General features: G+C 38.6%; 3 protein-coding genes across 4 annotated transcripts; 1 reads left to right on the top strand and 2 right to left on the bottom strand.

Annotated features, from left to right (window-relative positions):
- Window positions 1–5,382: 5,382 nt before the first annotated feature.
- Window positions 5,383–12,218, bottom strand: LOC137973974 (delta(3,5)-Delta(2,4)-dienoyl-CoA isomerase, mitochondrial-like). Its single transcript, XM_068820883.1, has 8 exons — window positions 12,132–12,218; window positions 10,771–10,993; window positions 9,610–9,698; window positions 8,809–9,044; window positions 8,347–8,417; window positions 8,061–8,132; window positions 6,631–6,781; window positions 5,383–5,995 (listed from the first exon to the last, which is right to left on the bottom strand). Exons 1-8 carry the CDS (start codon window positions 12,157–12,159, stop codon window positions 5,900–5,902), a joined length of 966 nt encoding a protein of 321 aa, XP_068676984.1. The 5' UTR covers window positions 12,160–12,218; the 3' UTR covers window positions 5,383–5,899.
- A 12-nt stretch (window positions 12,219–12,230) lies between these two features.
- Window positions 12,231–15,196, top strand: LOC137973975 (uncharacterized). Its single transcript, XM_068820884.1, has one exon. The coding sequence runs from the start codon at window positions 12,255–12,257 to the stop codon at window positions 12,933–12,935; it is 681 nt and encodes a 226-aa protein (XP_068676985.1). The 5' UTR covers window positions 12,231–12,254; the 3' UTR covers window positions 12,936–15,196.
- A 1,412-nt stretch (window positions 15,197–16,608) lies between these two features.
- Window positions 16,609–23,975, bottom strand: LOC137973972 (F-box only protein 4-like). 2 transcript variants are annotated; one of them, XM_068820881.1, is made up of 7 exons: window positions 22,535–23,975; window positions 21,667–21,878; window positions 20,361–20,596; window positions 19,425–19,497; window positions 18,605–18,810; window positions 17,728–17,894; window positions 16,609–17,201 (listed from the first exon to the last, which is right to left on the bottom strand). In XM_068820881.1, exons 1-7 carry the CDS (start codon window positions 22,793–22,795, stop codon window positions 17,124–17,126), a joined length of 1,233 nt encoding a protein of 410 aa, XP_068676982.1. In that variant the 5' UTR covers window positions 22,796–23,975; the 3' UTR covers window positions 16,609–17,123. The 2 variants fall into 2 exon arrangements, with proteins under 2 accessions (XP_068676982.1, XP_068676983.1); XM_068820882.1 differs by lacking the exon at window positions 22,535–23,975 and adding an exon at window positions 22,241–22,528.
- Between the last annotated feature and the right edge of the window lie 409 nt (window positions 23,976–24,384).

The raw sequence follows: 24,384 nt of genomic DNA, 5'->3' as shown, positions 1-24,384 counted from the left end.
GACGCTCTAATTGGATTCATATCCTTCGGTTGACACTACTATAAAAAAGTCCACAACGATTATAGTACTAAATTGCTGAATTGGTCTTAACGAAGGGAAAACAACTAAAGGTTAATTGTTTTACGTTTTTAATCACTTGAAAAAATTTGTGTTTTCGAGCCCACTGAAAATCCCCAAGCAATCAATTTAAGATAAGTTTCACCTCGCCATTGACGATAACAATTTGTTTACGTTCCTCTCGTCTAAAAGACAGTTATGGGTGCTTTGTTTATAGCGGAATTGTGCTCAGATACCAAGCTTAAGCCATTGTGAAGAAAGCCTTCTCAGATCGAAAGAAATAATTCAAATGACGGATGTTTTGGCCCAGGGGTATTTATCTGAGACCGGGACAAACTCAGTCCGGCATGTTCGTATCGGCCTCCATACATTTCTTGTTATGCGTATATATGAGAACGGTTTGCCAATGAACTCTGACCGGTATGACTTCGCCTCGATTGCTGGACCAAGACGAGAAATTCTCGTACCGGTCTCACGTAAATGACAACCAATCTCAGACCGGGTCCAGAAATTTCAAGCTTGTATGCTTTTGAGTCAGCCATATATTCATTCGATAAAACATTTCATTTCATCCCGAAACCAGGCACCAAGCATCTCGTCCCGGTTGCATGTAATTATATAAACCGCTACAAAAATTTTGTACCGGCAAGTTCATGCCGGTCTGAGTTCCTTCCGGTCTCATGTAAATACCAAGCGTAGTAAAGAAGATTGCGGGGCAACCAAGGACAAATGCATTCGCGGTTTGCAGGAACGGGACTTTACCCTTAGTAATCGCATGAAAATCCTATTTCGTAAGCACTTGACTACGCCGCCCACTACCACCTTTTTAGAAGTCTTATGTTGATTTAAGTAGCTTTTTTATTAAACTTGTGTACTCAGTATCCAGCAAGGAGCAGTCTGTCCCATCCACGCCACGCGAATCCGATATTGTGTTTGCAATGTGCAAGTTTTTTTGTTTTTTTTTTTGCATTTCAAGCAAGAATCAGCGATAAAACAGCAGATTTTGACTTTCTTAAAACACGTGACATGCCACTGCGCCAGACATACAGCTCAGCAAATTACTGATCACCAAATCCTCGCTGCGTACCGAAGACAGTTCAACCATGTCCGTAATAAAACATTTCTGATAACTGTGAAGTTTCTCAAATAGATTTGCCAGTTATGTTCTTGATGAACAGCGTCTGGGTGCTGTTGTCTTTGATATTGTGTTTCCAATTTGTCTCCAACAAAACGAAGCTGGTGTGCAACATGTATCCACCTTGTTCGCATGGCTTCAGTCTGTTGATCTCGTGCGTAAAATGGAGGGTCAGTTTCTTCAATTGCGTCCTTGAGCGACATGTTGAAGTTTGTTTTTCCAAGTCTCTGCAAACAAAAGACTCACATATTCGTTAAGTCGTAAAGAAATATTTACCTTCAGCAAATCCTCACCTGCACAAACTATGGCATCTTTTAATCGTCCATCACATGATTGATGCCATACCACATTTCAAACCTTGGACCCTTATCAATTCAAATTTTGCCACAAAAAGGTAATTCTTTCCTCCACCTGAATTTCTGCCTATGTAATACCAACTTTTCTCCAAAATTTTCACTTTGCTTCAAGAATGGCGACAATATCCTCTACTCGCTTGTCCGGAGACAAGATTTATTCGTTTTTTGCGGTTGATAAAAAATTATCAATTTTGGAGGGTTTTCTCCAAATAAACTTCTACTGAGGTCTGCAATTTCACGCATTTAATGTCTTTACTGAGACCTGCATACACGGTTTATACTCGACGTGGCAATTGATCTTAAACAGCAATACTTCATTCATTGCAAATCAGTGCTGGTATTGTAATTTATATTCTTGGGCCAGTTTGTTTTAAAACTGAGAAACAACAATCTCCCTGGTCCTACTTTAAGTTTATTTTCTCCCTATGGCGAAAGGGGGCGTAAATTCAGAGGCTTCTGAAACTCTCCATATATTTTTGATTGCCTCTCACCATCCTCTAATAGGCCAATTTAATTTAATCTTTGTCTATTTTCATAATTTTACAAACGACCTCCTGCTGTTGTTGTTCTAATCCAAAGGTAGTTTCCCCTTTCAAAACTAGTTGAGAGAAAACCTGAAGTGGTGCTCTTCAATCATTCTTCGACAAAATTGTACTAAAATTCAGCAAAATATACGCTACGAAGTCACTTAATTAATACACTATATGATAGAGATGTTTGAGTTGAAAACTGCAGTGAATTATCTCGGATAATATATCAAACTTTGGTGGTTTTCTAGCCAGCGTGTCAACGTGATTTATTCTTTTAAATTTCATGCCAGGTTTCTAAAACGGGTAGTCCGGCTTATGCGTAATTTTTATCTTTTAAAAGAAAAAAACTGAACACGAAAAAACTACTCATTGAGGAACTCACCTTTTTAGGTTCTTTTTTTACCTAAAAAAGAAAAGACGTCAGCGTCTTTCAAATAGCGGGCAGATTTATCCGCGAGCGCAGGCAAATAGTAAAATGAAGATACCAGATCCGCGCTAATTATTTATACAACGATGACTGGGTATGCCAAGGTCGCTGACATTTTCAAGAAGGTCATCTTGAATGTGAAGTGACTCAGTCCACAGCGCTCCGGTTTTCGTGCGTTCACCACTACGTCATCGTACAACTTCGCTGGAAAACGTGACAAATTACATAAGAAATGTCACGGTGTACTGAAGTTTCGCACGCGATGAACACAACTTCGTTTCCTTCCAAAGAACTCTACGAAGGTGAAAAACGAGATCAGGATGAACTTCATTACCCTTATCATACTTTCTTATACTTTCTCTATTGCTCGTCTGTTTCGTGATTGGGAGCCCTAATTTGCTTCTCGTCCTCCTAAAAATTAAACAACAGGTGTAGCGAACACCAGTGTTTGAACGAAATTCAACAACCTTCACCGACAAACTCTGCGGTTCATGACATGTTCTTAGCCTAGAACTCGAAAAGGGACCCCCCCCATATTTAAATAACAAACCTGTTTTATTTAGGTTATGGGAGGTCTTTATATTTCCGCAAGTCACGTAATGCAAATAAAAAGACCATTTACTATCTGAATCAGATTTCAAAATGCTAAAATGCAATAAGAGTTCTTTGCCTTGGTACTGTTACCTGCTATACAATGCTGAACAAGGCGATTCTATCCTCTGAGTCTGTGGGTGTAATCCTAAAGTGTGACCATTCAAATGAAAGCTACTAAACAGTACTTTCCTGTGGTGCTGTTTATTATGCTGTACAAAGTAGCTCTAGTGTTTGAGTGGATCGAAAAATTGAACCATTTTAATAAAAGCTGCAAAGAAGTACTTTCGTGTGGTGCTGTTTATTTTGCAGAAAAATGCTGTTCCGATATGAGAGACTTTAATAAAATCTTTTGAGAGTGTTTTTCGCTGTTTCCGATTTCTCTGAGTGTTTCCCCTTCTGGCGCATGTAATACAGACTCTGCTTGACAGATGTTCACGCGAGTGATCATGAGCTTCTTTTCCGTCTTGGGCTTTTGTGGGGATTATTCGGGCGAAAAAAATTCTGGAATTCGGGAGCGCTGAAGAAGCGCTGATGCAAACTGCATTCGTTCGTGACAGTCGCCAAAGCACGTGTTACCATGGCAACATGCATTCAAATAATTGGTCCGTGTAATGCTGACTCAGATTTAGATTTAGACTGTACTTGTCTATATTTTATGTCAATTAGTCTCACAGTCTGAAAACCGTGCATTTAAGGGCTTTGAACTTCCTTAAAGGTAAAAAAACGCCTTAGGCGGTATTTAAGAGGAAAAAATACTCGTGGATTTTCGAAAAAAAAAATGACGTGGTTTCGACAACTTCATGTTCTTGATTTTGGAAACACGTGCTGTTTACAAACACGGTACGACACCCTTAAATGGTCTCAGTAAATCTCTGTGACCAAAACAAGCCAGAGGCTATCACGGAAATTATGCACCGTGGTAATTCTCTAAAGACAACTAATAAAAGTTTTATTAGTGGTCGTTTTGAAGGCACGTAAAAAGCAAGGCAGATATTTTAATAGGACAAAGCATTTTGATTTGGTTATCTTTTGTGGTTAGAAATCATATCTACTTCAATTTTAACTGATATTCGGGGAAGTCGACCAAGCGGACAATTTTTGCATTTAGCACTTCATCTTTTAATTTTTGGACGACTTGGCTTTTTGTACGTGAGTTCTACAGGATTATTAAATCAGTTTCTAAGTTCTTACTGACAGCTAACACTTGACAATCACGAACCGCGATTGCGGTGAAAAATGGTTTCCCATTAGGAAATTAATATTCGTTGCGTGGCAAACGAATCGGGAAATAAAATTAGTCAAACAAACTGAGACAACGTTAAGTCTTTAGAGAGCTATCCACAAAGAAAATATTGTAGCTTTGCTTTTTTTGTGGTTTTTCGAAAGACTTGTTGAAACGATGCAAATTGTACTTTTCTATTGACAAGAGTCTAAAACTTGGAATGACACATTTTGAAATGTCATTTTATGAAACTTTCAGTTTCCAACTTCGTTTGCTTAAAAAAGCGATATTTGGAAGCAGTACAACCTGTGTTTACATGATTCAATGAGACACCTGCTGGCATTGGTTTTGTTTTCATTTTAGAAGCACGACTTTGACTTCCAACAGGCAAGCCCCACCAAAGGTGCCCAAGGGAATTATTTATTGCAGTGTCATTCACGCACGGGGGTAATCCTGTTCCAGCACTCCCTCTTACCCCGCCCTGAAAATGGGCCTGGAACCCAGACGGGGAAAGTCCTGGAACATGGCTTTTTTTTTAAATACTATTACGTATAGACCTCTTTCACAATGGCGACAAAATAAAATATTCTTCTGTTTTGACTAATGCTAATAAGCCTTTCTAGCCTCGCTAGAACGAGCAAATTTCAAAAGAATTTTGTTTTAAAATGAGGGCAGTAGATCTTACTAACATAAATTTTAAGGGAAGGAACTTTATTAAAGTGTCTAGTCGTTCTGGCGCTGGAGCTCGAATTGGGGACACTGTAAACTGACGTTAACAATTAACACAAATCAAGGCAAATGTTGGTTTTTGAGGAGAGGAGAAACCGGAGTACGCGGAGAAAACCTCTCGGTGCAGAGTAGAGAACCAACAAACTCAACCCACATATGACGCCGAGTCTGGGAATCGAACCTGGGCCACATTGGTGGGAGGCGAGTGGTCTCATCACTGCGCCATCCTTGCACCCCGTAAAGAATAGACCGGGGTCGCCATTTATAAAAATGGTCTCTATATATGTCGGTGTTCACTGGCCTCAATACTAACCAAAAATGTTGCACTGTCAAACTTTAAATCTTACAGTTCTTTAATTTCAAGAAATATTAGCTGCACTGGTATACCCCTATGCTGACTAGTCTTCAAGTATTCTTTACAAGTCACTAAAATTGTAGCCACGATTGAATCATCTATTTTTCAGTTTTATGTTGAAAATTACAAGCTTTGTAATTGGCTAAAAGTCCCGAAACTTTTCGGGCACATTTCGGTTGACATAAAACGCTTTGTATCTTCAAAAAGAATACGTTTCAAGTCCTGAAACCTTGCAATTGTTTTGTTCTCTAAGGTATTGAAAACATGTTCCAAGATCCAAATTTTAAAATGAGCATATTTTAGTTTCACGAATCCGGCCCCAAAAGGTTTCGGGGCTTTTTAGGAATAGGGAATAGGGAATAGGGATAGGGATTGGTAGTTCGATTATCTGCGTCTGCCGCGGTGATTTGTTATCGAAAATTTCAAGAGAATAAATAAAAAACCGCAATTAAATCCACAACCATGACTAAAACAGGACCAAAATTAACACAATGTTAAAGCTTTGAAAACGTGGCCTCTTCTTTGGTCAGTCCTGATTGGACAGCTTTCATGACGTCTTCTGATTGCAACATAGCCATGTTCCAGGTTGCCTACGAAAAAAAAGCAGTTTGAAAACATTAAACGTAGCCTCATTGCAGGAGGTGGCTTTAATTTGCTGTTCTTACGCGAGAAGCCGATCGTCAAGTTTGCACAAGACCTTTGCCTCAGTGCACCAAAGAAAGGACTCATTGCACGGAAGGGATAATATTTGTCACTTTTCAAATCTTCCATCAGCAGAGGCCGGTTGATCTTAACAATGAAGTTTGTGCTTCAATCCCCGCCCAAGTAGCACTCATTTTTCTCTACAACAAACTAAGAAATGAACGTTCATCCTCTGGAGATGTTGCTGGATACTTGTCATTTCGCCACCTGCGGATTCGCTACATTTTAAGCGCGACATTATCCGCGTCTGATATTTGAATGGCGGACGGCAACCGGAAGTGAGGTTGTTTTCCCTTTTAACTGGTCTTCACATAACCACATTTACATTGCTAAGTATCTTTTCTCCATTTGAGATGATTACTATAAAAATCTGGGAGACACCACTGTCCTGGCACGCGAATTTATGTTTTCTTCCGGTTGCCGTCCGCGTCTCAAAAGCGGGAGTACTTAAGTACTTAAGCGAACTGGTCGGTGGCGAATAACCCAGGTAGCGAGTTGACCTTACGGCTTAATCCAAACTCACTGTGTATTCCATTCCGTCTTTGGCTGAGTGTTCTCTGGAGTAAATGAGGTTATGTTTGATTCCTGACACTGCAACAGGACTTTTCTTGGATATCTCACCAGCAAGCTCAACAGCTTCTTTTACAAGACTCTCACGGTCTGAGCAAATCCGACTGAAAGAAAAATTAAACAAGAAAAACTTGTTAGGAAGTAGGGATAGCGCAGTGGTGAAAGCACTCGCCTCTCACCTATGTGGCCCGGGTTCGATTCCCAGACTCGGCGTCGTATGTGGGTTGAGTTGGTTGGGTCTCTACTCTGCTCTGAGAGATTTTTCTCCGAGTAATACGGTTTTGCCCTCCCCTCAAAAACCAACCCCTGAATTTGATGCATTGCTTTGATCTACAGTGTACATTCGACAGTTACTTGAAAACTGCTCAAAGGTCATGGTAAATTTACCATCGAGTCAGAGTCCCTTACAAGAAAGTGTAGTCAGAGTAAACCATTAACGTCCCAATGGGAAAGGAAAGGAAAGGAACTTTATTTAAGTGTCTAGTCGTTCTAGCGCTGGAGCACTAATTGGGGACACTGTAAATTGAACGTAACAATTAACACAAATCAAGTCAAATGTTGGTTTTTGAGGAGAGGGGAAACCGGAGTACCCCGAGAAAACCTCTCGGTGCAGAGTAGAGAACCAACAAACTCAACCCACATATGACGCCGAGCCACATTGGTGGGAGGCGAGTGCTCTCACCACTGCGCCATCCCTGCACCCCGGGGAGCTTATGAACATACATGTAGAAGGTATATGTGAGACAGGGCCTATGGTTTATAGTTCTTATCTGAGAAGACTTAAAAGTCCATCCATTTGCAGATGAAATTACAAAGGCAGCACTTTCTCCTCAGTTATTTTATGATCCTGAGTGTTGATCCGGCTGGGTTTGAACCTGGGATCTCCTGCGTGACAGCCTGATGCTCAACCAACTGAGCCACTGGTGCATGAGTGGAGAGAGTTACTGCTTACAGGATATGCTAAGTTGGGTTTACAAATAGGATGCACAGTTGAATCACTGAACATTTGACCCTAAATTCAATGAATCATCAAGAGCCGATCCACAGATTCAACCCTCTCTGATTGACTCTGACTCTGATTGTCGTTTCGAGCGTTAGCCCTTCGTCCTTCGCTCCGACGAAGGGCTAACGCTCGAAACATCAGCTTTCCAAACCTTTCATGGTGGTGATTCGACCTGTATCAACTTGCTTGATAAAATCAATTTCTGTTTCAGTCTCCCACCGGCACAGTACCACAGTTTCTTTAGAAACTAAAATTTTGGTTATTGATAGATGGTTATTTTTCATCTACATGACTGCAGTGTACGGGTTGAGTCCTCGTTCTGCCATTCCAGTTGATAAACATCCTTTGGGATGGTCATGAAGGACAACCCTGCCTGATACCTTACAAATCCCATCTCTTTGGCTTCCTGGGCTGTAAATTGTCTGCCAGTAAAACAAAGCTCCCTTGCAAGACTAAGAGAAAAACATATTTCAAAAAGGAAAGGGTCAGACTATGTTAAAAAAAAAAAAAAGTTAACAGAAAGGATTCAGAGGATAATAATCAGTAGCTGTGCCTAGTAACAGTAACAGTAACAGTAACAATAGCAATAACAATAACAATAACAATAACAATAACAACAAAAGGATCATGTCTTTGTGTCTTAATGTAAACAAATTCAACTCTTACCTGTCATTTCCAATGATTTTTGGAAACTTCTGCAGTGTACCAAGATCTGCAGCCAGGCCAAGGTCAATTTCCTGCAAAAGAAGTTTATTATTTATTATGAAGTATATGTCATACACTAGTAAATATGTGACAGGAGTGAATTTTTGGCACACACACAGATCACAGAATATGTGATGATCTTTATCACACACAGAGATTGAAGACATAATTATTTTAACAACTGCTGAAATTTCTGATTTAATTTTAAAAAGGTAGGCTGTAGTGACAAAAATGGTGAAAATTAATTTGGCCTCTTTCCATTTCTTTTACATTTATGTTTTGAAATTATAATTTTGACAGTTAATCGCAAAAAGAGTTTGGTGCCTAATGATAGTAATTAACAAAAAAATGTGCAGCTATTACGGTATATATAATAATTATTACATACACTTTACTCCAAGAACTTTAACTAAGATAACAAACCTTCACTTGAAACCATGCATCAGCAGAGCACAGTCGAATATCACATGCACAGATCATGTCCATTCCTCCACCCAGGCATCCTGAATGTACAGCCGCGATCACGGGCTGTGGACATTTCTCGATGGCATGAAATGACTCTTGAAGGGACAAGACAAACTTCCTCAAATGAAACGCTCTTCGTGAAGGTTCGTTACCAGAATTCATGAGATCATTAGCAATATCCATCACGTCCAAACCTGAAAAAAAATCATTGAAGAAACAAAATGCAGATAAGAAAACATTCCTAGATTGGAGTAGCCTGGATAGATGCCATTTCCGTGGGAAAACATGATTTTTGATGTATTCTCTACTGGCACAAATCCCATACTACCCCCCCTTTTATCTCCCAAAAGTTTGCATAATCATTGTTTGCAATGCCTATATAATTTTTTTTTTTTGGGGGGGGGGAAGGGGGTAAAAGAGGTGTATTATGAGATTTGTGCAAGTAGCAAATTGGGGCATTAGACCAAAGAAATTAAAGAGAGGGAGGGGGAGGCATATTTCTTAATTGAACCCATTGACACTTCAATGCGTTAGACAGGGTAAAATCTGCAAAGGTCTCACTCCCAGGGGTCAATGGGTTAATAGAGGGAACATAGTTATTGACTCCTTAATTCCACCCATTGACACCTCAAATGCCCTGACGAGTAAAAGTTGAAAAAACAGGGGTTGTGGTTAGGGTTAGTGAAGGATACCATGTCGTGCTCCAAATACGAAAAAACATGTACCGGTACATAGCTGTAAGTTACTTTAATCTCTAACCTGCTGTGAAGATTTTCCCTGCTCCTGTTAAGACAACTGCTCTGCAGTCAGAATCATCAGATATTTGTTTGAAACACTGAACCATTTCTCTGTACAGGGAAGAAATGGTTTTCAGAAAAAGAAAATACATGTACATAAAGTTCAGTTTATTTGACAAAATTTATGTGACCTTTTAGCTAAAAGGTGAATAAAATATTAAGCAATGCAACAAACACACACAAAACAAGAAAAAAATGCCAATAAGTGTAGGAAATTGTATAAACAGAAGAGTGCAACTTTGGAACTTTCAAACAATCATGAAATGCACAAGCAAGTTCATACAATTTTTATTTATTATACTGCATACTCAACATAATAATTATTCCATCGCTGTTTGCATAGCAACTTTCATATTGCACTCTCTAACCTATTTACGAAATTGTCATTGACCAATCAGAAATGCAATATTTTGTTGAGTATACAATAAGGGGGATAGACCCATCTATCCCCATCTATCTGTTAGCTAGACTACAGGCAGTTCAGAATGCTGCAGCTCGTGTTGTCACACTGACACCGAAGTATGATCATATAACTCTTGTTTTAATTAATCTTCATTGGTTACCAGTAGAGTTTAGAATAACTTTTAAAGTCCTTTTATTGGTATACAAGGCCCTCCATGGCCTTGCACCTTCTTATATTTCTGACCTTTTGAATTTTAAAACATATTCTAGGTCATTACGTTCTTCACGTAAAGAATATTTAGCTGTTCCAAGAAGTAGATTGAAAACATATGGAGACAGAGCTTTCTCTATTGCAGGACCTAAATTGTGGAATAATTTACCTCCAGAGATTAGGAAATGTGCTTCAGTGGCAACTTTTAAGCAATCCCTAAAAACTTTTTTATTTAAGTTAGCATATAGTTTATAAGATCTTTTGTTTTAAGACGTTTAAATTTGTATATAGTAGATAACTTAGGCTTACATTTTAATTATATTGTACATTGTAGATATTTTATTCCATTTATTTTATTTATTTTTAATATTGTAATTAGGAAGCGCTTTGGACAATTATTGGATTTTAGCGCTATATAAATAAAGTTATTATTGTTATTATTATCTCATGCTTTGCCTAAGAAATGAAAAAAGATGTGGAAGGCTTCATCCAAAGTCAAACAAAAATCACCTCCAAAAAGCTCTATTCATTGCATTTCTTTTATCAGGCCTGTTGAGTTCCACTTGAATGACATGCTCCTTAGGCTTGGATACTGCTAGTGTTTCAAATGTGTATGATTGCGTACTGTTCATTCTCACCAGCGCCTTCACAGGACTGTTACAACATGCTAACAACACTTGTCTTGGCTTCAATGCTGCATGTGAATTTGTAAAATGAACTCCAGTTTTCAAAACTAAGGAACAAAGAAGAGAGTCAAGAAGAACTAATTACACTTCTCCTGTGCCCCGTAAACTACCCCTGGGTCTCCAAGGTTGCCCTTTCCCTCATTTGAGATGGCAATCCTGAGTGAATGAAGTGAAGTGAAGTGAAGCTATAAGTTTCTCCCCTCAGGGCTTTTCAGGAATAATTTACAATGCTTTATGGGGGACTTTAGCCAGACTGCTTGTTACGCAGTTTACAAATAATTTTAGGAAGTGAAAGATGCCCCCGTCCAGATTATATATAAAGGTCAGACCACAACGCTGGTCCCCTACTCTTAGTGCGTGGGATCTTTAACGTCCTATACTATTTAATTTCCAACATGGGCAATGAGACGGGACCTCTGGTTTACATTTCTTATCCAGGAAGACGTGAAAGTCTAACCACTTGCATATGTAATTACAAAAACAGCACTTTCTCCTCAGTTATTTTAAGACCCTGAGTGTAAAACACAGACAAATGGCAGACTGCCAAAACAACCCAAACTAATGCCAGTGCTCACCATGGGCCAAATAAGGCGTAAAACCCTTTACTTAGGCATAACTTATGTCAAATTAGGCTTTAAACCATGTCTGGATTGGGACACTGAAAAATGCAGACTGCCGACTGTGCAGACCGTCTGACTAAAATGAAAATTTGGTTAGCCTGAATTAGGCCTAAATAACACTCGGTTAGCCTGTTTACGGTTAGCTCTCAATAATAGTGAGGGTAACACCACATTTTACCCCTGGTCTGCAAGGTCTGCAGAGTCTGCGTTTTGGGGTGACCGGTCTGGATCGGCAGGAACAAAACACTTGTCACAGGTCATTGTTTTACCAACTATACAGAAAGAATCCTAAGCAAAATTTAAAGTTTTTAGGCCTAATGTTAGCAATGGTAAACGGTTAGGATTGTTTCTTTGTTAGTAAAACAATCACCTGTGTTTTCTACCTGCCCTGTTTGCACCAAGGTTGGCACCAGTATTTGGGGTTTTAGTGTTTTTCCAGTCTGTATACATTTTACCCCTGTTTTACACTGACCTAATAAACTGGACGTGAGACCTAACTTTTGTCGGTAAATGATAAGAGACAGGGGAGCGATACAGACTTTTTTACGTACGCGTAGTTCCTCACCTTTTCCAAGGTTTAACCTCAAAATCATCTCTGTTGGAACAGTTCAAATACTTTCTTCGTCTTGTGGGATCATGATGAGGCTTGGATGCTAAGCACTAAGCCTCGTTTTCATATTGATCAGAAATGGCAGACCATCCTATGAAATCTTCTAAGGTTTTGGTCAAGATTCTGGCCTTCGGGGATAGCCTCACAACAGGAAATACAGGAGGAACAGAAAATGAAAAATTGGATAAACCGTATACCATTCATCTATCAAAGCTACTAAAGGAAAACCATCCTAATTTTGAGTTTAAAGTAGACAATAAAGGGGTTTATGGACAGCTTGTTAGGGGCGAAATGACATCAAGATTACCAAATGTTTTAGAGGCTTGCGGACCATACGATATAGTTATTATATTGGGAGGGACTAACGACGTAATTACACCAGAACAAGGCTTAGAAGAGACTCTCTTTGACGGCATCAAGATGCTGCACTCACAGGTCAAAGAACATGGAGCAAAGTGCATTGGTTTAACAATTCCAGAAACTGATGTTTTTTATAAAGATTTGGGCAAGAATGGTTTGTCGTGGGTTAAAGAAAAAGGAGAGGAAATTCGTTTGGAAGTGAATGAAAAGCTCAGACAGGGCATTAGACAAGATGATAGTTCAGTGATCTTGTGTGACCTGGAAAAGAAGTTTCCTCAACAAAGTTTGTCTGAGCAAGATTTAGGTAAATTTTGGAGTGATGGACTGCATTTTACAGAGGAGGGCTATAAAAAAATGGCAGAGATAATATATGAAGACATGAAACACTTTTTGCTCTAACATCGTTTTCTAAACCCACAGGAATTCTCATTCTTAGAAAATTATTGTTCCAAATTATTATTCACACTGCAAATTGCAGTGTGAATAGGGACAACTTTTTGAGGATCTCCTGTAAATTTAAATTAAGATACACCTGGGATGTTTGCCATTAATTGGATTGACTCCCCACTGACGAGTGAAATTGTCTGGCATTAGACAGAGTAAAATACCAAGTATGGCTGGTTAAGGGGTGAAAGGGTTAAATAACATCCACTGAAACCAATAAATGTCTCTTTGTAGTGAAATCACATGAAAGAAACTATTTCTCAACACAAGTACTGAGCGGCTAACAGTTTTGACATCAGTGCTTGGACCTAACGATTCTAGGTTAAAACCTCTACCAAGACAGAGTAAAGTCTAGAACTGTCACTCCTTGTTACTCCTAGGAGTGACAGGGTAAAAGATGTTGCAAGCCATTTTACCGGCGTAGCATCCACATACGCACATATGCCTGTGCATACAGCTCAAATCCTGGAAACCTTATTCCCTGGAAGCATTAATTTTTTAAAGTCATTATAAAATTGGGCTAAGTTTTTTAAATTTTGAATTATACTGGTGTCTCTCTGTGAGAGTATTTCCAGTATCTTTTGCTGTATCTTTTCATAACCCATACACGCCTGGCCAAAGGTCCAACATTGTTGGACGCTGTTGAAAAGTGTCGAATGAGGTGGCCAAACAAATGCAACATGTCATTTTGGACTCAAGGGAGTGGAACCAAAATATACCCAGAATCCTTAGAAAACAAACTCTTGCCATGTTGGCATTTTAAAGTTCCTTTTAAAATTAACAGCAGAGTCCCAGGGTCCTCACTTGCAAAGGATCCAGCAGATACATTGGCACCATGTCCCTGAGAGCTTTGAACACAAGAAGGGCTATCTGTTCAAAGAGAGATTGCTCAAGCTTTCGTTGCTCAGTCATTCAAGACTTTGCTTGTTCACCATTCTGTAGCTTAAACAGGCGTGGCAACACGCGGAACAGATGCAACGAATTAACCATCACCATGGATACCGATAGCCGCATCTTCACCTTAGTGGGCACTCGCGCGTGCAACACTTTTGAACGCAATGGCCTACTGAATACGACACTGTTCACACCTTAGAACAAAAGAAATGTTGGATGATGTTGATGTTGAGCAGGCTCTCTCTTTGTGGGATGAGTGAGAAAGATGGAAATCAAACTTCATTCAACAACATCCAACATCATGCAATATGTTGGATTCAACAATGTTGGATGATATTGCACCACCATGTTGGACCTGTTTGGCCAGGCCTTAACAGCAAGAAATGTAATAGTGGACAAAAGCAAAAAAAAATTCTGCCCTCTGAGGCCCCCACACAGTTTCAGTCTTATCACCAGTCCACACTTCCCAGTTAGAAATGTTATGATGACGTTTTGCCCTTTGCTTGTACTGTAAACCTCTGTTTGTGTTGTAGCTTGCTGAAAACTCTACAGATGGGTAAAATAACAACTAACTACTGCATTTTTCTTCGCATTTATTTGTTGAAATGTCCTTCAGAAATATTTGGAGATGGCATTTCCGAAACCCTAGATTTCGAAATTCTCTGCGGAAGCATGCCCCCAGACCTACCTAGTTTGCAGCACCTTTGGCACTTGAAACATTCATAGTGTGCGTAACACCTTCAAAATCTCACGCTATGCCACTGCTTATTAGCCAGCCCCCCTTGACAAGTAAAGGCAGAGTAAAACAAGTGTCACTCCTTGGAGGAGAAGGGTGAAACATGATGCTTCCGTTCCTTAGTACCTGCGAGCAGGCTCTCTCTTTGTGGGATGAGTGAGAAAGATGGGGGATTGGAGTGCACTTTAAGTCTGATATCATGCTACAACATAATGCAAATGGTGTATGTATGGAACAGATTTTGTTCTGTTAACCCATCGACTCCCAGGGGTTCCCCACTGACGAGTAAAATCGTCCGGTGTTAGACAGAGTAAAATATTATTAAAGTCAGGCTGGTTTGGGTGTCAAAGGGTTTAATAATGGGAATATTAACAGTTTTTCAGTGAGTGATTAACCCATTGACTCCCAGGGGTTCCCCACTGACAATTAAAATTGTCTGGCGTTAGACAGAGTCTGGCTGGTTCACGCCAGTTTGGGTGTCAAAGGGTTAAAGAGCAATGTTCGCTTCACTACATGCAAGTTGCATTAACTCCTTTGATGTATTTTAATGAAATACTTGAAATGAAAAATAAATATTTAAATAACAGCTCCCTGTGGGGAAGAATGCTTACTACATAATTATTATTTCACTACATATATATCTCTTAAACAAGTACTAGAGTGATATAAAATAAATATCAAAAAGTGTCAGTAGTTTTTTAAAAATCACAGACGTTTTGGGTGTAGAACCCTTATCGTATAGTCCACTGGTCAGTGTGGAGTGCAGAACAGAGGCAATACAGACAAATGATAGATCACAACAGCAGAGTTCCTACAAATGCTTATCTTACGCCTTATTAGGCCTAAAACAATGTTTAGTCTGACCTAATTGGTTCACTAGGGTAGACCCCTCATCTGTAGTCCGCATTTTACACTGACTGATTAGATAACAGGTTTATTTGACCAGAAAAAATTCAAAACTGATTTATCACATGTATCCCACAAATGACAATAAAATTTTAAGAAAGAGTGGTGCTCCAATAGTGAAGACTAAAGTATCCTAAAGGAGTGTCCACAATATTATTGGATTAACACTAACAATGAAGTACTAACACTCAAAACATTGAGCTTTCTAATCACTGTACAGTGTCCAGTCAATAATGCTGAATTTCTGTGTTAAACTCGCCCACCTATGCAGTACCTGTACAACAGTTGTTTTTAGATCTCTTGTTAAAGTGACCATACTACGATCAAAAAAATCAATTTTTTTTTCCTTTGGATTTCAAAACTATGTTAACTAAACACTAAAGCCGTGTTCACATTAGGCCTTGATTATGATCGAATTATAATCAAATTAAATATGAAATGGGTTCACATAAACTAATAATTATTGCAGTCCCTGATTATAACTGGATTATAATTACTTCAAACAACCTCAAAGGGGTTGTTTGAAGTAATTACAGTGCCTAATTCAACAGAATGGCGAGCACGTGGTGGTATGAGCAGACGAAACTTCTAATCGCTTTTATGGAGCGAAGGTTTGGATTTGTCTTCTTCTATTCTTGGAAGCTATCCTTGCTTCTCTTCTGGTCTCAAGCACATGATGGTGATGATAATTGTGGCAGCCACGCAATACAGGCACCATTTTGTCTCACATTGCGAGGTTACCTTGCATATTGTATTTGAATTTTTACAGATGTGAACAGAACCATAATTGAATAAAATTGAATGGAGTATGATAGCCTGATATATACTTCAGTTGATCATAATCAACGTTGAGTGTGAACACGGCTTGAGTGACCCACATTTTAAGCCTTAATTTAAATTTTTTTAAACTATTTAATGGTCCACCATTACTAACTTTAAAATCTTGAGAGAGCTGGATCTACGAGAAAATTATGTCAAAGACTCACTAGTTTAACAACACAATGCGTTGGTACGCGACTGAATAATTGATATGCAGCATGAGAGTTTAGGGCTTTCAGATTTTTAACCTCATATTCTGCATACATAATAAACTGCGTTTACACCCTAAGATTTTAAGCTAATTTGAGTGAATGACGTTACGTTTACCTAGATCCAACCCTTTCATGTCCATTCTCTGTTTTGTATGTGAGTAATAGCGGACCGTGAAATCCAAAACTTACATTCAAACTAAAATGCCTTTGGATAAAAAAAAAATTAATTCTAGCATACAGACTGGTTAATATATCATGTATAGCCTTCTTATGCTTTCTCGAGTTTGTCCCTGACCAAAAAAAAAAACAGCCAATGCCATGTTTTTTAATTTTGTATTTTTGTGTACATGTAAATTACTATGTCCTTAAATTAAATAAAATTTGTACACTTGTAACAAAACTATTGTTTCCATGAAATTTGTCGGTACCGTGGCTCAATTTTGTACTCTTCAGATTCTACATGTAATAATTTCTGTAATAATGGCAGATCAACTTTCAACTCCTCTTCTGTTGCTCCTGAACCAATAGTCATGACTTGCTATCTTCATGGTCAACAATTCTCATGCAAATGTACTTTCATATGCTGCATGAATTTAGCAACCATTTAATACCAGAAAGGATCCCCTCTAACGACTCAACGCAAGCAGCATTGACCTGAAAACAGATGAGGAAATTTTCTTTTTAATATCTGGGACCACAAATCAAATAAAACACCTGCTACTTGTCAGTCAGTTTTAAGAGTTCAACTGAAGGAAATCAAACTTACATGTAATTCAGTGGAACAAAAATAAATTATAAAGACCAAGCTTTGAGTTTAGGCTGTGGATATTATTGAAGGTCACAAGCGATAGTAAAGTAAATCCTTAAAAAAAACAACATTGATCAACAGGCTGACTAGGACGAAAATGGATCTGTATGAAAATGCAGCATCCTAAGGACCTGGACCTCCCAAAAATGCCATTTCGCATGCAAGATAGTTTCCTCAAGAAGCACATGAATGTCCTTACATGAATAAATGTCACGGTATATAAGGCAATAACCTACATGTATAGAAATTTGCAGCCAGTACAGCAGGCTATGGAAGGAAAAGGGCAGGCAACATTCATCTCAGCTTCATACAGTGTAATTATATATGCACTGACAGCTCCTACGGCCCATAATGTTGAGTTAGAATGTTTACCTGCCATGGCCTGTTAAATTGCCTCAGCTGCAGAAGCTCAACAACCGTAGCACAAGACAAGGCTGGTGTGTCTGGTTGTGATACAGTAGAAAGCACAAGAAGTGGAGCATTAACTTGTGTCCAGTTCTTATTCATCATGGCTGAAAGTTCTCTGTCACCCAAATTCACTGTAATTTGCAAAGAGTAAAAGCAATAGTGCGTCAGTAACAAGGTTGGTTTAAAATGATTCTTTAAATAGTTGTTTAACATTAAAATTTTGTCACATCTCGTGGCAATCAGAAAGTCGCCATATATTTTTGACTCCTCTCTGGAGCACTCTTATCTTTTCCAAGTACATCAGTGTCATTATTGAAAACTCATCATTTCTTTCTTTCACTGTCGAGAATAATATCATTGCAAACATGCCCACAATTTCATGTGCTTAGTCCTAGCTGGGCCAGTCTCCTAGGCTCAATTAAGTAATAAAACTATTTAGTATAAATACACAGGTGATTTTACAAAATTGCGTGCTCTCAATGGCTTGCTATCTCGGATTATCAGCCGATAATCACCTCGACGGACAAAATGGCTGCCGGTAGTCGTTTTGCCACTGTAAGTGAAGATGATTTCGCATTGGAATGTTTTTTTTTTTTCTTTTTTGAAATAATCACCTGTGTCTTTATACTAAAACAATTATTTACCTCAGGCTCAGTGATTATTGGTGAATATTCACCAATAATCACTTCGCCTTGGGCGAATAAATAGCATCCAAAATGTGTAGGTTTCTGCACTTAAGAAGAATAGGAATAGTGAAGTTCCTTTGTACCTCAAATAGGATTATCTTAAATGGATTCACTTCCAACTAAAAAAAAAGATACAATTTTTTAAAACCCTTCACCTCTTTGGCTATCAGCAGAAGAATCAACCACATATATAAAGCCATCTATGGTCTTACAAAGCTCCCTCACTGAGTGTCTTAATCTCCTATCACTTTGCTGAGACTCGTCACTATCAATTCCATCATCATTACTTGCATCGTCAACATCAACAAGCAGTTTGCTCAATCTTGGTCGGCCAAGACGTGCATTGGCTTCTCTGTCTTTCCTAAAAAGACAACAATGATTGATTCTTTTAATGCTTCAGCATTATTGTAAAACTTGTTAAAAACTTATGAAGTGACTCAGAAACCATAAAATCAAAATGTGGCATTGATTTCCTGGCCGGTTTCCAAGAATCATTTTAATTCCCATGCATACATGTATGGCGATGACGACAGCGGTGGTGGCAGCAGCATCATCATCATCATCAGTGATGTCCACCACAGGTAGATTGCAGGGGTGGAGCTAGGATTTTGAAGGAGGGATTGTCTTCAAGTTGATTACAAGTCATGTAACAGAAGCATCAACCTGTGTTTTCTCTGCCTGCAGAGCTAGTGACAGCACTAATTCTTCAACAAAGGACTCAGAAGGGAATTACATAAAGTACATAATAATATTATTATGATCTTCACAGGGCTCATTCGAACTGGCCATAATTATATGTAAATAATTTGTCTCCATTTTGTACAGTCTCCCACTTACAATAAATGTGCATTTTATATATTAACTTTATAGATATTTACTGCCACATAATATTTTACTTGTACTAACAGCTTTGTTTATTTGCCATAATTTTTTTTCTTAGAGGATTATCTTAATTTTTTCGTTTATTTCACTTACATGTTTGAGGCATAAAGTGTTATAAGGTTAAATTCCACGTCATCCAACTTCAAGCAAAGTCCAGAACCCATGCCTGCAACCAAATGAACAAATACATTTTACAATACGTTAGTGGCTAATATTGGGAGCACAATTTTCACACTGACCAAAGCAAGAGGGATACTGGTAGTCTTTACTTTGGCAATATTTGAAAGTGGTTAATTCCAAAGATAACAATAAAGGGGCCATAAATATGGGTTATTGACCAAGCGTGAGGTCAAGATGGCTGGATATTGGTCTAGTTCATTGAGGTCCATAAACATGCAAAAAAAGAATGAGGCCCATAATCCAGCCATCTTGACCGAATAAGCTTGGTCAATAAAAGATTTATTATAATCAGATATTATGGGATAAAATACCAAAAAATGATCTTTGATCTTGTGGGACCAAGCAAGAAATCCCAAACAGGCAAGATAGCTCCATCTTGCCCGCTCAAGTAACCAATCACAGCACAGGATTTGGTTCATCTTGCCTGCTCATGGAGCGCTAGTCATACATGATAAATGTAGTTTTTGATTGGACCTAGATGTTGTTGACCCTTGTCCCCCTTGGAGGTTCCCCATAGATGACAAAACTGTTTGGCATTACACTGAGTAAAAGCTGTAAATGGCCTATTTAGGAAGTAGAGGATTAAAGCTTGAGAAGTTTTTTTCACATCTCTGGGTCTCAACTCCTAGGAGTGGGACTAAATATATTTTGTGTCTAACGCCAGACGATTTTACTTGTCAATGGTCATGCACAGTCTCAGGACAATAAAGGTGTCAATTGGCTAAGGGGCTCTACTATTAAAAATATAATATATTCTTAACAGTAGAGCCCAATAACTGGCCAAACTGGGCAATGCAGTCAAAGTGCATAATTATACTATTTGAAAGATACAATGCAATAAATTTTTACCGTCAAATTTTCCAGGAAACATGCCAGTCATTTCAAATGGAGATGTTCGATCATGAAGAAGTTGACGGACAAGGCCTCTAGTGTCTGACTCCAACCCAGGACCAAACATAACCACCCGCGGTGATTTTCTCTTAAATAATGATGACAAGTTCTGCAAGTTGTAGAAGACGATGGACTTAAAGCTTGATTTTCTACTTCTCCGCAAAGACCTGCACTCTGGACAACATTGCAAGTATCTACAGTATGAGAAAATTTAAAGCAAAGTACAAAATACATGTACACTCTTTTTCAAAAAAGTCTTATTTTCTCTCAATATTGAGCTTCAAAATAACAGATGGTATTATGGTTGAATGGATGAATAAGCTACTGTAAACTCTAAAAGTGAAGGTGATTATGAAATCATGAAATATTATGAAGGAAAGGAGGCATTAATGAAAGCACCACGGAATGAACGAAAGATAGGGCAAATGTTAAACAGAAAAATATAGAAGGAAGTAAGAAAGAAAGAAAGAAAGAAAGGAAAAGAACAAGAAATGTGGGAATAGACGAAGGAAGAAAGGATGGAAAAAGGACAAGGAGGAAGGGGGAAGGAGGGGAGAATTAATCCACTGACTCACAGGGGTCCCCCACTGACGAGTAAAATCGTCTGGTGTTAGACAGAGTAAAATACCCTGGCGTTAGACAGAGTAAAATACTAAGTCTGGCCGGTTTAGGCCGGTTTGGACATCAAATATAAAAGGGTTAATGGGGACATTTTTCAGTGAGTAATTAAGGAAGGAAGAAGGAATATCATTTTAGGCCTAATTAGGTCTTAGATGTTATTTCTCCTAATTCATTGAGATTAAGATTAAGTTTCAGATTAAGACTGAGATAAGGAACGATAATGTTTTAGGATATTCAATCTCAAGTCCAACCTTTGTCGGTTAGTATTCAATGTACGGTGGGGTCATACTTGGTGCTTTGGTGCTTTGTTTCGCTGTTTCAGCGTTTCCCTGTTTCGTTGTTTAGAAATGTCCAGGAAAGAGTGTACAGTAGAGGGGTGGAAGGGAGAGAGGAAGGAAGGTTGGAAAGTAAGAAGGAAGGAGGATAGAAAGGAAAGAAGAAATCAAGAAGAGAAGACTAGAGAAAGAGGGTTGGAGCAAGAAAGCAAGGCAAGAAAGGAGGGAAGACAAAAGGAAGGGAGGAAGAAAGTGACAAAGAAAGGGAATTCAAGGAGGAAGGATGGTATTAAAGAAGGAAGAAAGAAAAAAAAGAAGAAGAAATGGAGTGAGGGAGGGATGATAGGGAGTAAGGAATTGGCACTCACATTTGCTTCAATGTTAAATCAGACCTAGCCTCTATGTAGGTTGATGGACATGACTGGTATCCCATGGTGCTCCATTGATGCATGTCACGCTGCATTAAGTTCATCCATAATATCTTATCCTCACTAAGCATGCTCCAGTAACGGCATGCTATTGCTGCTGTACAGACTGATCGTGCATCCAAGTACGAAAATATTTTAAGCTGCAAGTTAATCTGCCAAAAAAGATAAAGTGAATAACAAAAATCAATACTGTAACAATGAAAAATGATGAGACAGATGCACTATGCCATCTTCTGTAACTAGTTCGAATTTTATATCAGTGTCTTTCTGCCAGGGTAGCAAAGGAGTGGGAGATTACAAATAATTATGGAAAAAACAGATGGTAATAATAATAATAATAATAATAATAATAATAATAATAATAATAATAATAATAATAATAATAATAATAATAATAATAATAATAATAATAATAAAGCACTAAGCTTTCGGACCGGCCACATCACTCAATTAAAGAGTTGATCCACCAGTCACTAGTACTGACGAACGACGAGCCACGAAAAATGTACATTACCTTCCTTTGCTGGCAATGACAAGCCACCAAGACACAGAAATACAAGACTTCCTCGTTCATTTATCCTTTACACTGACCAGCCAATGATTCCGATAGAAAAAGCAATGGCACCGATCTTTTCTTACGGAAAAGTAACTAGACCTGATAACGTGGAAATACGAAATACCCGATCCATTACCGATTTAACTGATTCGTTTACCTCGCACATTGTTACCCGACTGATTGATCATGTCTTGATATAACTTCAAATTTCAACGAGTTTTCAAATTTCTCAGATGATCTTCTCTCGCTTACCGGTAACTCTTGAAAACCGAATTCTGATGTTATGGGCTCCTTTACGACCACCTTTCTTCCGATATCGCTTCGACTCCAAGCTGCCCGACCCTTTGAAGGTAGAACTGTAATCTCTTGTATTTCATTCTCCATCACTGCAGTTTCATAAAGTTTGAATAAATACCGTACAGGGAAAGCAAATGCTTCTAAAATGCTTTCGCTCTCCGAACTGCTCAGAGTCAAACCGGAAGTAGTATTCAACTGGTGTTGATTATCTCGCATGATTAATTACACCGATTTGATAAAAAAGAAAGCGTCTTCACCAAGTCTGAAAACGACAAACAAAGGCGATAAAGTCTACTCCACAAAATACATTAAGCTCTACATGTTTTGACAAACTTTCAGCTGCCTGAAGAAGTACGTAGATTTTATCGACGTGGCAATTTTTAGCAATTTCCGGTTGTCACGCACGAAACCTACGTGAGTCTAATTTTAGAGTCACCATGGGTTTGGCAAATAAACAATTAATTTCCCGCGCTCATTCACTGTTTTTTGAAAGAAAAACAGCATTTTTCAATAGGTATTTAAAATTACAACTGAAAAATTTACCTGACCACAAAATATGGGTGAAAACTAAGAGTCTTTTCAGAGACAAACTCTTCTGAAATGTCGCATAATGCGTGAGCCAAGTAAACAAACAGTCTACTGCTGTCATTTCTAATTTTACCATCGACGAATAAATTGAGACGCACCCAGTATTTCGGCCATATTTTGCCCAAAATGTAGTTGTGCTTTAGTTGTTCATACCGCACCAGAAATTTAGTGACAACTATTAATATGTAGTATCATTGGCCATAAAGGTTTTCATGATAAAGAAAATAACTGGATCCAGATTATATATACATAACATGCAAACTCTTCTTTGGTGACGATGGCTGAAACTGAAAAACTTTATTTAAAAACGTGACATTGATGAGCCTAAAAAAGGACTCGTTACAAAAATATACGCTTCCACATAGTCACAGATCCTCCCGTTTACGACCCGTTTAAAAAGACCTTCAGATTCCATTAATCCTTCAGTTTTTTTCCCTCACTATGCTCAACAAGTTTTTGTCGTTTTGGATCCTGTCTTTTTTGAGACCGCAAGAACACGTCTTTTCTTCGTTCTATGCAGGAAATTGGGGACGTCTGCACAAAGCCTACTAGGTACTGGTCAACTAGTTGGTTTCATTAGAAATCAACCAAGGGTTATTGCATAATTTTCAGTATCAAATTTGAACTCAACATGAATGACCTGAGAACACTGTTGGGCATAAAGCTAGTCTGATCTAGGGGCGTTTTCCTTTCGTCAGAACTGGCCGGGCAGACCCGTGAGTTTGCAATTTGAAGAAAACCTGCACAATAATCCCTTGCATTCCTCTGGATGTCATCTGCGGCGAAGTGTCTTAATTTGAAAGTGTTGTAGAGTGACAGAGCGCAAAAACCGCTAGACATGCGCACTAGAATCACACTTATGTTGCCGCCATTCCATTTTCAAAATGGCGGACGACAAATCAAAATCCAATACGTCATTGTGGATGCTGTCGCACCGCTGTCCTTGCTCTGAGAAATTTGAATAAAAGATGATCTGAATCTGACATCTTTCGACGATGCTTCAGAGCCGTCAGGGAAGAGATCAGACCAAAACCAGTTCGCCTAAAGCAACAGAGTTTTTGACCAGCTTCGAAGCTTCATTTGACGTTCGTTGTTTAGAGTTTTGCGTTTCTTAAGGTGGTCGGTTACTCTTTAAGCTCAGAACAGAGATATGTTGGAGGTAAATTGTTTTCGCGAAACATATCAAATATGACTTTTTTTTCGTTGATATGAAAATT

Source organism: Montipora foliosa, chromosome 10 (assembly GCF_036669935.1).
Source record: "Montipora foliosa isolate CH-2021 chromosome 10, ASM3666993v2, whole genome shotgun sequence".
In the NCBI taxonomy this organism is placed as follows: domain Eukaryota; kingdom Metazoa; phylum Cnidaria; class Anthozoa; order Scleractinia; family Acroporidae; genus Montipora; species Montipora foliosa.
Note: the sequence above shows the minus strand (reverse complement) of the source record. Positions and strands in the feature narration are given on the sequence as shown.